General features: G+C 44.5%; 1 protein-coding gene across 1 annotated transcript; it reads right to left on the bottom strand.

Moving 5' to 3' along the window:
* Positions 1–1,169: 1,169 nt before the first annotated feature.
* On the bottom strand, positions 1,170–14,531 carry grhl3 (grainyhead-like transcription factor 3). Its single transcript, XM_056296238.1, has 15 exons — positions 14,464–14,531; positions 12,542–12,716; positions 12,358–12,422; positions 10,165–10,459; positions 9,692–9,949; positions 8,560–8,671; positions 8,273–8,367; positions 7,086–7,244; positions 6,852–6,927; positions 6,634–6,752; positions 5,274–5,308; positions 4,950–5,038; positions 4,720–4,805; positions 4,487–4,551; positions 1,170–2,333 (listed from the first exon to the last, which is right to left on the bottom strand). Exons 1-15 carry the CDS (start codon positions 14,478–14,480, stop codon positions 2,216–2,218), a joined length of 1,764 nt encoding a protein of 587 aa, XP_056152213.1. The 5' UTR covers positions 14,481–14,531; the 3' UTR covers positions 1,170–2,215.
* Positions 14,532–15,079: the final 548 nt, after the last annotated feature.

The following is a 15,079-nucleotide window of genomic DNA, read 5'->3' as shown; positions in this document are numbered from 1 at the left end:
GATTGCTCCCTCTGGGTTGGGGATGAGTTGTTGCCTCAAATGAAGGAGTTCAAGTATCTTGGAGTCTTGTTCACGAGTGAGTGTAGGATGGAGCGGGCAATTGACAGGCGGATTGGTGCAGCATCAGTAGTAATGCGGACATTGTACTGGACCGTTGTGGTGAAGAAGGAGCTGAGCCGGAAAGCAAAGCTCTCAATTTACCAGGACTCGTTCCAACCCTCACCTATGGTCATGAGCTTTGGGAAGTGACCGAAAGGGTGAGATCGGGGATACAAGTGGCTGAAATGAGTTTCCTCCGTAGGGTGTCTGGGCTCAGCCTTAGAGATAGGGCGAGGAGCTCAGACATCCGGAGGGAGCTCGGAGTAGAGCCGCTGCTCCTTCGCATCAAAAGGAGTCAGTTGAGGTGGTTCAGGCATCCGATTAAGATGCCTCCTGGGTGCCTTCCTTTGGAGGTTTACCGGGCACTGTACCCAGAACTTGCTGGAGGGACTACATGTCCAATCTGGCCTGGGAACGCATTGGAATCCCCCAGGAGGAGCTGGAGGGCGTTGCTGGGGAGAGGGACATCTGGAGTGCTCTATTTTGCTTGCTGCCACCGCAACCTGACCCCGGAAAAGCAGCTGATGAATGAATGAATGAATAAGATATTATTAATGATAGGATGGATGAAACCAAAGGTGTGCTTTTATTCTTTCTTTTTTTTTATTTCCCCCTTACTTTCCAATTGTACATGGCCAATTACCCCACTGTTCCGTGCTGTCTCGGTTGCTGCTCCAACCCCTCTGCCAATCCAGGGAGGATCAAGACTACCATGTTTCCTCTGATACATGTGGAGCCACCAGCCACTTTTTTTCACCTGACAGTGAGGAGTTTCACTAGGGGGATGTAGCGCGTGGGAGACTCATGCTATTTTCCCCTTCTCCCCCGAACAGGTGCCCCGACCGACCAGAGTATGCGCTAGTGCAGTGACCAGGACACATACCCACATCCGGCTTTCCACCCGCAGACACGGCCAATTGTGTCCGTAGGGACGCCCGACCAAGCTGGAGGTAACGCGGGGATTTGAACCAGTGATCCCCGTGTCGGTAGGCAAGGGAATAGACCGCCACAATCCCCAGACACCCTGCTTTTATTCGTTTAAGAGAAATTACTTAAACCCAGCCATGGAGCCTCATATACATTTCTTTATTTCTGTAGAAAAAAAAGGCAAGATATGAGTAATACAACCAGAATTGCCATGGCAGCATCATGAAATATCATAGGGATACTTGTAAGCCTTGAAATGATGCATAACTTAAGAAATATCCTTTTTATTACATGCAACAAAAACAACAACAACAACAACAAAAAATCCTCCAGGTTTGGGGTTTAGACTGCTCCGCAGTGGTTCAGGCACAGTAGGCAATCTCTGTGGTTACATCGCGGGATCAGGAAATGTGCACAGTCCCATGCTAAATGATGGCTAGTACAAGGGCTGTGATGTGGTATAAAGAGGAGAAATGTGTGACTTTTGGTCGTGAATGTACCCCACTGTGGGGTCATCTATGTTGTGAAACTAACAGGCAGCTACATGACCATACTTTTGGCAGTATCAAACAGCAACAAACAGAACCAGGATATATAAATACTATGCCATTGAAAAGATATTAGTTATGCATAAGAAAAGGCACTGTTGGCTCTTGACATTTTGTTGGAGAAATTATGGCTAGGCTGCAAGCAGCAAGAATGGCAAGCTTTGAAAATGCTGACTACACTCTGCACATGAAACAGGTCCACAAGTTCTCCAACAATTGAAATAGCGATTCATGGAAAATGGATTACAATATTACACACAATATACTGTGAAATATACTCAAACAGAAAACATTGTCATATTAATATATATGTACATTAAGTATTTACAGCTTATCAATCATAAATGCTCTCATGTTATACAAAATATTTAAATCAATCAAAAAAAAACACCAATAGGAAGACAGCAGGGTGATTGATATTTATCAAAGGCAGTGATTTAAAAAGATTTGGTGTTTCGAACTGAAATAGAAAATTCAATCTTTCTATTCAGTCCAGTTAATTAATTGTTTTTTTGTGATCCAGACCATGTGGCTTTATTGTGTCTTTGAAAGGGCAGTGCTGTCAGAGCAGGTTGAAATAGGCAGTTATGACCGGTTGGATCCTGCAATGTACAAAGTGGCTGACGACTGGAAGCCTGTCTTCATAGCTCAGTGAGTGTGATCTGGAACTGACTTGTGGCAACTTCTGAGATCTCGATGAGAAAGGCAGTTTGATTGCTGTAGTGTTCAATAATGTTGTCATCCATGTTGACAAAAATCCTGAAGGGACCACAAGCAAAACCAAAACTGAGGTCACTTCAGTGATCATGAACAAAGCTTGCTTCACATAGATGAGTATAACATTTCTTTGCGAGAACAGTGAGCTACCGTATTGCATGCTGAGTCAACTTGAGATGTTGAATTGTGTTGAATTGCAAATTTGTTCCTGAAAATTTTTTAAATCTTAAGAATGAAGATTTGAGATCTGAGCAAGCAACATCCCTGCAGACCCATCATACTTTGGTCACAACCCATTCCATCTCCTCCCCTCTGGTAGGTGCTACAGAGCACTGTACCCCAAAATAACCAGATATAAAACGTTTCTTTCTGCTGACTGTCATTCACATAAACGCTTAACACTGTCAATAAATACCTCAGGCATGTATGTAGTTAACCTGCTAACATATATTTCAGCATCTCTGTCATGTTCTCTGCACCATTGCACCTTATCACCTCTTATTTCACCTGTATAAGTCAATCCTTGTGTGTGTGTGTGTGTGTGTGTGTGTGTGTGTGTGGGTGTGTGGGTGTATATATATATATATATGTATATATATGTGTGTGTGTGTGTATATATATATATATGTGTGTGTGTGTATATATATATATATGTGTGTGTGTGTGTGTGTGTGTGTGTATATATGTGTGTATATATATATCTGAAGATGGCTGTGTTGTGTTGTTATTCTATGTTAAGTACACTGAGAGAACCATGAAACTGGAGCCAAATTCCATGTATGTGTGAACCTCCATGGCCGATAAACATGATTCTGATTCTGATAAAGACTGTAGCCCACTCCACATTTCAAAGTAAAGTGACATAAACAAGGGACAGAATACGCTCATCTTTCTCATTTGGCCTTAATGCAAAACATAATCTTCTCAACAGGAAGCTTGTTTGGGGGGGGGGGGGAACAGATTGAGGAAGAGTGACAGTATATTTTCCACTAAACAAGGGGCGGTAAATAAGGTCAAACTCTTCTTGATCATCTCCATTTCTGCTAACCTGACTCGCATGGTCTATAATGACTAAACTAACTGCCGGGTCAAGCTTTCTGCCCGGGGGGACGGAGCTGATTGAAGACAAGAGCATAAAAAAGCGGGAGGGAATGACGGGGGAGAATGTAACCCAACCTGTTGTGTTAGCTGCTCCGCCTGCGGTGCCAGCTCGCAGCACTCAGGTGTGTAAGCCTCTGTCAGGAGGACTTACCATCATCCCATGTAGCACGGAAGGTAGAGAAAACACACTGTACCATTTATCCCACTCTGATCCGCCCCGTTGTTTTACAGGAAACGACCCAGACTATCATAGAAATGACAGCTATTGAATGGGTGAAATCGATGTTGGATACAAAGCCCGGGGATATTTAGGAATTGAAGTTTCATTCTTTGAGCTTTGAGTTTTTCTAATGAGAACAACAGAAAAAAATTGCAAAACTGGTAATGTTTTCTTTAACATTTAGTTTTTGTGAAAATATGGCGTATGTAAAGAACCAAGACAAGGGGGGGGGGGTCATAGCTTCCTTGACAAGCTACAACTGGTGATGCTGTCTGTCGTTAAAGAGAAGTCACAATATGTCGTTTCATTTCATGTACTTCTGTACACGAAACGAAACGACAAAGTGTTGTTGACCAATTTCATGATTCATGAAACTGGTCATCAACAGAAGTCGATAAAAAGTTTGTCCACTTGGCTTGCTGTCTCTTTCAACACCACAAAACTTCTTGATGTTCCAATGAGATTACGCTAAGAGAACATAAATATGTCAAGCAACCATCTCTGACTCATCTGCAGAGCTTCTGAAAGTTTTCCATCATCCCTCGGTGAGTTGTCTTTCTTCTGGAGGAGCCTCAATTAACACATTCCATACGGCAGCGCTAGCTTACCTACCTACCCGGTTTGTCCACATTGGCCCTCTTTAGGGAGTCTGCAGCTCAACATAGAACGAAACACTCGCTCTGTGTGTGTGTGTGTGTGTGTGTGTGTGTGTGTGTGTGTGTGTGTGTGTGTGTGTGTGTGTGTGTGTGTGTGTGTGTGTGTGTGTGTGTGTGTGTGTGTGTGTGTGGACGATTCCCTTTAACCAACTCGTGTGTTAAACTGGGTGCTAACATGAAGGCAGAGCCATGCTTTTTAAATCCAAAATGACACTCACCCTCTTTTGCATTTCTTGTAGATTTTCCCAATGGTGTCCGTTTGCATGCCGTACTTTTGTGAAATCTGAGGACAGGAATATGAGAGGACAGTTAGCACTGTCACCTGCTGAAACAGGATACACGTTACGGCTGTCAGACGATGACACTGAACGTTAATGTATGTGTTTTTGTGTCTGCTGTTGAAATGTCACATGTATGTATAAGTAACGCGTGAGCACATTGTGTTACTTACAGCTTCTCGCAGACCCATAAGTGTTGGTGTATTGAGCATGAGCGCATCAAACACCTCTTCGCTCTCTGTCCTCACGTAGAGCAGCACTGTTTAACATGAGAAGGTAAGGCATTAAACGGGATACTCGCTCATCAAGTATTCTTTTGGCTTGGCATGACGATGAAAAGCTTTGCCATGCTGAGCATGGAGTTACTTATATAAACTCAAAGGGCATTTTAGATGTCAGGTACCTCTCTGTGGGTCTTCCTTGCGAGCTTGCTTGCTGGGTGGGGGGCTGCACTGGTCTACCCTTTCTGGGTACAACCTTTTTAAGCAACTCCTGGGAACACACAACCACAAGTCCGTTTAGATTCAACCTCGTTCACGCTTTAGCGTATGCTCATTGGAAACGGATGGGACTTCCTTTTTAATTTCGGGAAAACACAAAACAAAGGTCTAAATGCTGCTGAGCAAGCCACCAAAAGTCAAATTCCTGGTGTGTGAAAATTCACAAATCTGTGTCGTATAATGCGATATATTCATATTGTATATATTAGCATATTTTTTGTTCTTACCTTTCAACCTCATCCAGCGTTGTGAGGGGTGTGGTCTACGGCAACAGAGTAAATGACAGGGAAAAAGGGTGCGGAGATGAGATCAGTAATGCGATTAGAAACATCTGACCGACTTCACTTTGACTGGTTGCTGAGCTGAAGACATTGCTTAATTTCCTCCTTACCACCATTGTTTGTGCATAACACTTCTGAAAAGGGAATCTTATCATTGCACCCAGACTGCATTTCCCATAACCTCTGAAAGGACCAAGTGAATGTGGGTACTGATGGACAGACATTCCTCGCATTATCACTCGAGCCAAACATCAGGTTCAACAGCTATCTGCTCTTCCTATCAGGCTATGTGCCAGTGCCTTTTCAAGGTAATTTAGTGACTTTTTCTTTTGTCTGTATACATTCTTCTTTTTTTTTAATCTGATTTATTATTGTTGGAAACGTTTTTTTAAGAAACAGTTTATACCCAATATTCCCCTTAGGTCCTATCTAAATCACACCAATACCTCTTCTACCCTCAGCTCTCCTTTAGGCCTGTCTTTGTAACCTTTAAAAATATATCCTTTCTAAGACACAACCCTGATATGAAAATACACAAACATCATCCACACACACACACACACACACACAAAACCCCATAGTGTGGGAATATTGGCCTGTCTGAGCAGCTCCCTCTCCCCCTTCACTGTCTTGTATCAACAACACTGAAAACCACAGAAACACAAGAGGAGGGGGCACATGAGTGCACATGTGTGTGTGTGTGTGTGTCTGTGTGTGTGTGTGCTCATGTGTATTTATGAGGGTGAGAGCGGAGGAGTGAGAAAAAGAGCCAGCGTGGGGCACGTGTCGTGTGTGTGTGTGTGTGTCTGTGTCTGTGTTTCCGTGTGCTCTCGCTCCAGGTGTGTGTTTGTGTGTGTAAGCCCCCATCGCTTAATCTTGGTGTCAGTCTGCAGTAGCGGCCTGTGCTTGTGCCTGGTTTCGCCTCCAATTAGCACATCTGATCTGACCTAAACATCCCCTCTCATTCCTGCTCTCGCTAACACCCTCCCTACCCCACTACATAGTTTCCCACACTTTTTCCCCTCCCTCTCTCCCATGCTCGTCCCATAGCCTGCAGCAATAGAGGGATCGGGAACATGATTCACTCAACTCATTGCTTTTGACATACTCAAATACCCAGAACCAGAGGGAAACTTCAGGGAAAGTACAGTGGGAGGAGGAGGAAGAGAAGAAGTGCAGAAGAGTACAGTCAGGGAAAGGAAAGGAATATGGAGGAAAGACAAAAGAAGAAAAAAAGGAAGCAATAGTTCCATTAAAAAGATTAAAAAGGCATAGAGTCCACCGGGGGGGGGGGGGGGGGACCTACCAGGCCACAGCGTTGCAGGCTGGTCTCGGGGATGAATAGGACAGGCTGTGTGACATGGTCATCCAGGCTCTTGAAAAAAGTGCAGTCACTGCCCACTGAACTAGTCACCAAAGACTTGGCTAAAAGGGAGGGAGAGGTAGCACACTGTTAAAACAAACTTTCCGAGGGCCGTCCACATACGAGCGCAGGCAGGAAAGTCATCTGACTGCAACACTCACCATTGGCGTCGTTTGTGTTCTTCCCTCTCCTCTTGGTTCTCTTCCTCTCCTCGTCTCTCATCTTCCTCTCCGCCCCCTGGGGACAAGCACACAGAAACAAATGGTTAAGATGAGGAGCATTTGACACTCTAGTTGATTTTGTATTTTAATGTATTCAACAGAGGTGTAATGCATTCTGACTCTGCATATGGATGATGCGATAATGAGGGATTGTAGTCATGTGACTTGACTCACCTTATCACAGAAAATCTTGACCTGGCATGCGGCTCTGTGTAGGAGCTGGTTGGTTCCCGTGCTGAAGTCATATGTGTCGATCTGCAGGTTTAGAGGCAGACCCTTGACTCCTTTCTGAGAGGAGAAGTCTGTACTCAGGGAGTTGATACCAATGTACACCTGCCAGAGAAGAGGAGAGAAGACATGGGGGGGGGGCATCGCTATATCAGTAAATTTGTAAACTTCCCAAATCATGCTACAGTTAGCATTAGTGGATTAGCAAAATTTTATTTCATGGGTTGAATACTGACATAGTACAAAGAGGTTGTGTGTGCCAACAAAAATAGATATTAGGAAGACACGCCATGGTGCTGCAGGGACTTTTTGGACTGAATCTCAGGAAAGGTAAATACGCAGGTATTTTTCCGATGGTGGAAGATAACAGATGCCAGGGGTAAAAACTCAACTGCACCTGTTGCTGTTTTTGTCTCTGTCATTAAAGTGGCCTGTACATTTACATTGTAAATCTCACTCCTGCTATGTCTTTATGCATGCTCAATAATCCGGGTATGAAAAACAAAGAAAGTTGAATCAGTTCATCTGGCAACAATGTTTAATGACAGATACGTATCTGTCAATAAACATTGTAGCCAGATGAACCGACTCAACTCTCTTTGACACTCCTGCTATGTTTTGTTTACTGTCTGATCCCGGGTATTAATTCATTTTTCTTTCTCTATCCGCTTTCTATCATTCTCTCTCTTCCTCCCTTGCTCCACCTGCAGCAGGTTTTGTGGCCCCACCCCACTGGCTTGCAGCCACTGTCGCAATAAGTCGTGGTGGTTGTCTGCTGTGGTGACAGGAGCCTCGGGGCCAAACACATATCTGGGATTCTTCTCCTCCTTTTTTTTTTACCGCTCCCTCTCTCCCCACCTTCACTCCTCTTCCTTTATTCTTTTCTCCAAAATCACCGCTGTTATTTTCACTGGTTCTGCTAGCTAGACTGGGCTTCACTTCAGCACGTACTGTTTCCCAGTTAATCAAATTATAGTCCGGTTATAACTATGTTATATCCCGGTCTCATGGGAAAATGTACCACATTGTTTGTGTGTGTGTGTGTGTGTGTGTGTGTGTGTGTGTGTGTGTGTGTGTGTGTGTGTGTGTGTGTGTATGTAAGTGTGCATTCGACAGTGTTTGTCAGTGTTTACCTTGGCTTCTTCATTAGGGTTCCAAACAAAAGAAAGGGCGTTGAATGCCACCTCCTCCACGTTGCTAATGCCACAGAAGACTTCTTTGTAATCCGCTGTAATAGACAGAAATCATTTTCTTCTTTTATCTCCCCTATAACACTCTACAGTCTTAAATGCTGTTGTTGCTGTAATAGTTGTCCTTTCTAATGGCTATTTAGATAGTGGAGGCTGAGGAAACCTTCCAACTTTTCGTATAGTTTGTGTGTATGCACTGGTATCTGCACATCAGAGTGTGATTCACATACCGATGTCGATGACCCTTTGCTTGACAGTGGGCTGGCGTGCGTGCCAGTGATTCCAACAGCGGAGCTGTATCTCTGGACTCTTCTCATTCTCAAACACTGCCATCACCACTGTCTGAGGTGGAGAGATGGAGAAAATAGAGAGAAAGTGAGTGTGTGTGTGTGTGTGTGTGTGCGTGCGTGCGTGCGTGCGTGCGTGCGTGCGTGTGTGTGTGCGCGCGCACGCGCAAGGTTCATACAAGTATAGAACAGAAAGGCAGACTGTGTACCAGGTACAAGACTAGGTACATTTGGCTCTTTATGCCAACATCCAACTCAAAGAGCGACAAACTCTCCTCACTCAGCCATCACCCCCATCATTCATCACTCCAAATCCCCCCCTTTCTTCTCAAATTGTCATCGGCCTATAGCCCTGACCTGCCTTGGGTTTGTGTATATTCTTATCCTCCTATTCACCCGAAAAACTGAGGGCTGTCACCTAAGCCACACTGCACCTTCCCCTTTCCTCTCCTCTTGTGTTCTTAGTATTCAGGCCAGACAAACTGAACGCAGCTAAGCTCTGCTGCACTTTAGCCTCGATTCCCCTACACAATAATAAAGGATAGAGGGCCAAACAATGTGTCATTTTTGTTGCACCAGCCCAGTGTGGGTTGGTGCAGCTCAGCAGTGAATTAGTCATCAAGGAGCTGGCTCCAAGGGAGGGACAGAAGCTTAGGGAAGGGTTGGCCCGTTGGCACGCAAAAAAAATGTTTGGATCCATGGGCCCATTAAATCACCATGGAGGGAAGGATGCCAGCGGTCTCCCTTGCTGAGTGATCATAAGCTACACGCTAGGAGAGCGAAAGCAAGAAGACTGGAACGTAACGTCAGAGTAAGGAAACACGGATACAAGGAAACAAGAATTAGGCAGAATATCGGGACAGGTATATTTCTTGCTGAGCTTGTACAGTACGACAAACCAACACTTATTTAACCTTGTTGTTCTTGTAATGTTGCAACAGCAGTGTAGCCCAAAATGCAAATGCAAACTACATAAATAAAACTGCTGCCAAGCATGAGTTTGCACAATGCATAGTCGTGGCTTTGTTGATAAAGACAAGCTATCTCTTTGGTGTTGTGCTGAAACCCAGCATACCTTAACTTTACTGGCAGTAAGGCCGGCGGTGCTGTCTACACCCTGGAGAGTGATGGGGTAGAACTGTCCTTTGTTCAGGTAGACCATGGGCAACTCTGAGGACTTGTATGGAGAAGCCATTGGAGCTCCCAGAGTAAACTGGAAGTCACTCCTGTATCTCTCTGGAGGAGAGCTGCTGTAGTCTGAATAGATGGGGCTGGACTGGTCCCCAGAGAAGGGATCACTGTAGGAAGGGAGAACCTGACATCCGGACAATGCCTAGGGGAACGTTGGTGGGTAGAAGAGAAGAACAAAAAACAGGAAAGTGAAGTCACATAAATGGAGTGGAAATTCAAGTCTCAAGAGGAAGTCAAAAAAAGTGAAACCACAATGTGATGACTGAGGTTGTGTAATAAAGAAACTACAAACATAAAGCTATCTGTCAATGCTCAGTAGACCTAGCTCGGATTGATCATAAAGATGTGTAGTCTCACCTCAGCGCTGGCCTCGGGGAACCCTCCTCCCTCCACCGGCCACTTTTGCAACAAGGAGTCAAAGATGTTGAGATCCTGCTTCTCGTAGCTGTCGCTGGCAGTGGTCAAGGTGGCGTAGGTATCGGAGGTGGGTGGTACAGTGATGGACAGGGAGGCATTCGGCTTGGTGCTGGTGCAAATGGAAGATGCTAGGACTTCCTGAGGGTGGCTGTTGGGGATGTTGTCACAGATCATCTTCATAATGTTGGCGGGTGTCTCCAAGGCCACCAGGTCAGGCGAGGAATTAATCAGGTTCCTTGGAAAGGAGAGAAAGAGAGGACAAAACTATTGTAATCGAAGTTACTGTCATTATCCATGTTCAATAATCCAGGTGATGGTCAACATAACCTCATGGTAATGTGGTAAAAGATGTGTTTCTGCTATAGTGAAATGATTTTTTATATTTTTAAATAAGTAAATAACAATTTTGATTCACAGGAAGTTGAATCAGTTTTTCGGATCACTCATTTAAGTGACCTCTTCAGTCTCAACTGACTGCAGGTATCCCCAACCTTATAAACAACACAGTGGTATAACGACCGAAAATAACGATCGCTTTTATATGCAAATTACCCATTAACTAGATCAAAGGGAGGTTGAGTCAGTTCATCTAGATACAATGTTTATTACGTTTCCCGCTCAAACCAGTGTTCCTCCCTATCAAGGATATGCACATCCTCATCCTTGAAAGAGTGGCCACTGGTCTGTAGTTGGGTGTTGACTACAGAGTCCTGGCCTGACGTGTTAGCTCTCCTGTGTTGTGCCATCCTCTTGGCCAGCGTCTGTTTGGTTTCCCCGATGTACAAGTCAAGGGGAATCCTCCTGGCACTTATTGCTCACGCCAGTTTGTATATGAAACTGATTGTGGTTTTCAGTCGTTATGCCGCTGTATTGTTTATAAGGGTGGGGACACCTGCAGTCAGTTGAGACTGATGAAGTCACTTAGATGAGTGATGAACCGATTCAACTTTCTGTGAATCAACATTGCTATTTACTTATTTAAAAATATTAAAAAAAATGATTACACTATAGCAGCAAGACATCTCTTTTACCACATTACCATGAGGTTACGTTGCCTGCGTAACACTCCACCCAGGTATAAACAGGGCTAGGAAAAAAACAACAACACCCTCCGGTTACTGAGTGATTTACTGCGGTTTGTTGTCGAGGGGGTTACATACAGGAGCCAGCACAGAAGCATATATGAGCAGAAAGTGAAAGACAACAAAAGTAGTTCAGCTCTTATCTGGAAACCCTTAGCATGCACACACACACACACACACACACACACACACACACACACACACACACACACACACACACACACACACACACACACACACACACACACACACACACACACACACAGAGCTACTTCAAATCAACTCGTTGAAAGACCAGGTCGGAGTGTAGGTGGGAATTGTTTGTCATTGAATCCCTTGTTTTTTTTTCTCTGTGTTTGAGTTTCTCAGCTTGGCATTAAAAAGTTTGAGGTGACAACAGAGGGCACAAAGAAAAAGCCATTTTTTCATCCTCAGAAACAGAAAGGGAGAGGGGAGAGACATTAGGGGACGGGGTGAGAGTGATGAAGAGGTCAGAAAAAGCGGCTACTGCAGAAAGAGGGAGGCAGAGCCACCGCTCGCTAGTTGTGAAACCCAGTCAGAAAGGTGAGGATGATGAAGAGAGGGAGGGGACTCGGCTGGACAGATGGATAGGTGGAGGGATAAGTGGAGGTGTGGCGGACAGTAATCCCTTTGGCTCTGTTTGACTTGAGGATTACCCACTCACCTGCCCCTGACCTCCTGAATCCCCACCTTTCTATTTCTCTATTCTTCTCTTTCACTAAGATAGCTGACTCAGTGGCAGCAGCGGGAGAAGGAGGGAGAAACGGGGGAGTGTATGGGAAGGGTTTCAATCCGAAAAAAATGTGATCTCTTCTCTTATGATATATTACTGACTTTGAAATTGAACTTGTTTTTTTTTTTCCTACAAAAATATCCCATTTTGTGTTTTGATGGATGTAGCAGCTATTCTGTGATGACTTTCAGGTGACATTTGGTTCCCTCTAAAATGTAAAATCATCTGGGTGGTAGAAAATGTGCGCTATCTAAGAGCCGATCTGCGGCACAACAAGAAAATAAATCGTGTGCTCACCTCTCGGTTGGCTTGTATATGCTGTTGCTGCGGTTGGACACAGTCGTCTTTTGTTCTTTGTGACTCTGGGATGAAAAAAAACAATGCCAAAATTTGTCAAAGTTAAGAAGTTGGAATTTCATGTAGCACTTTAAACTGGGGGGATGTCGGATATCCACATATGAATTTGCTGTGATTTTACTACCTTGCACTGTTCATACAGCATGGTAATAGCTGTCATATCATCCCCCGGGTGGAGTTTGGGTTTATCTCTGCTTGGCTCGGGGACAGGATTCTCCAGGTAAGGCCACGAGTCCATGATGTAGTTTGTATAACGGCTGTAATGGAAGTTTTCGCTCTGAAGGACCAATCCCAGAGTTCTGCAATGAGATTGGAGTGATGAGATTTCCTAAAATTGGATGGAACTGAAAGAAAACACAGCTACGCATACAAAAAGGCCTAAATGTCCTTCAGTATATGCAAAAAATCCCTCGGGGGAGCCAAGATGATCAAAAAAAAAAATGCTACAGTCGGTCAATATTATTTGCATGTGAGTGTGTAATTGACATGCAGGATTTGACAGAGCGGGAGCAGCTGGGGCTGGATAGCGGCTCTGAAGGTTTGAGCATTGCACATACTTGCCCCCAAGCGAGGAGGGTTTCGATTGCAAGAGCTGAGTAATTTCCCTCAGTTGCAGTGGTGTCAAGAATGTTCATAAGTTAAGGGCCACCCACACACACACCCGCACACCCACACACACACACACACACACACACAGACGCACCTTCTTATGAACACCCCTGACATTAAGTCTAAACTCACAACCACAACCTTCACTCGGTTGGCTTTGTGGTTTTTTTTAAATTCATTATTATTACTGAAGGATTAGAAACATGAAAAGCCTTGAGTTTAGAGGAAGACATCGTTTTTTCCCCTGAAAGCAAGATAAGCATCTAAATTTGTTGGTGAAAATTCAGATTACTGGGTAATACCCCGTCGCATTTCACTGAGGAGGCTAATGAGCAAATAGAGTGGGTTTGCGCAGAATCAACAGCTAATCAAAGGTGCTGACAGCAACGGAAGACTGCAGGGATTCACTGACAACACATCTTGGGATTTCTCATCGAGATTAGCGAGAGAACAATGAACACCACATTTTAATGCTCCACTTGCTTAAAGTACTATAACTTAATCTTCCAAAGCCTCGGTATAAACCATAGTTTTAATCTGCCTTGCTAACTATTCCAAGGTAAACCGTGAGTAGTGTAAAGGAATTTGGGCCAAAGCCCAAAATACCCCCCCCCATCTCAAAAAGTCAGACACCTGCTTTAAAATGCACCTGTCTCTCCCCTCTTCCTACTCTTTCCCTCAACAGCATCAGAAAACTGAACCCAAAACAGTACTAGGTCCATTAGTTACTCTCCATTTACCCCTAAACACAGCTTAGTGCAGATGTTTCTACACAGCAGCACATTTGGGGGGGGGGGGCTCTCATCTCCAGTTTCGCCATCATGTAATTCAATGCATTACATGCTTTCACTGCCCTCCGTCTCTCTCCAACACCTCAAGAGGAGATCCTCCTTTCCCCAGTCTCCTACTGTGATCTGTGCCCCCTAGGTTAGCGTCATCCCAGCCTGAACCAGGACAGCGGCAAGCTGCTGCATAGACCCAGCTGTGTGTGAGTCTACGTGTGGCTTCTTACGCACGTGTGTCAATATTGTATCAATTTCCCCTGCATAACACTCCTTCCTTAAAAAACGGCATCTTTCACATGGGGGTCTCATTGCAAAAGGAAGGGGGGGGGGTCTCTCCTATCACCCCGCTGGGAATCAAACATGAATACCATATTGCGTCACCAGCATTTTATACAAGCTATCTCATTCTGAAACACTGCATGTATACTGCGTTGTTTAATGGTCATGGATGTGGAGTAACCGCATCAGACCCCGTTTAACATGTTACAGAATCAACAAATCATCAAGCTGCATTTTAGCTAAAACTCTTTTCTGTCGCATTAAAATGAATACCATGAGTTTATACAATGCCCCCCCCCCAAAAAAAGGTCTTAGCTGATATTATATCAGAGTATCAGTGCATTGATGTGTTGCATGCTGTCAGAGAACTCACTCAGTCTCTTTGGTCATGTCTCCAGTCCGAGTAAGCAGGGATAGAGTCCTTTGATTGCAGTTGTCTTGTCCTTCCTTCTCTTTATGTGTTTCTCTCTCACGTGCTCTCTCCTTCTAAGGCTTTCAGTCTTACTGACAGAGAGAGATGAGTCAAGTGTTGTGATTCCTCTTCACTGGGCCCAGATTTATTTCATGCCAGCAGGTAGTATGCCTCACTCTGCTCTGATTGGCTGAGCGGTTGAAGACAGGTGTCTGATAGGACAGGTGTAGAGGCGTTAACTCTTGCAGGGCTGGAGAGAAACTGGCCTATGTGTGTGTGTATGTATGGGCCACTTTACAAGGCAATTGAAACAAGGGGTATTTGACTCTAATCATAATACTGGATAAGTAGAGTGAGATTCGGGGACCATTGAGATGTGAAGTGCACACTGATGAGTCTGAGAAAGAGAGAGAGGATTTTAGGGAGCGGGCTTTGAGATGTTAATTGTTTTTCAGTTTCATTTTTCACTCTCCCATTTCCATCCCAGGCGCTGAGGTTTTGGTGTGTGTATTTTGTGGGGGGATGGCTGTGTTTAGTGGTTGATTTGCAGATGAGGTCGATGTTGTCAAAGCCTACA

This window comes from Lampris incognitus, chromosome 16 (genome assembly GCF_029633865.1).
Source record: "Lampris incognitus isolate fLamInc1 chromosome 16, fLamInc1.hap2, whole genome shotgun sequence".
NCBI lineage: Eukaryota > Metazoa > Chordata > Actinopteri > Lampriformes > Lampridae > Lampris > Lampris incognitus.
The sequence above is the reverse complement of the archived record's forward strand: the minus strand, read 5'-3'. Positions and strand labels throughout refer to the sequence as shown.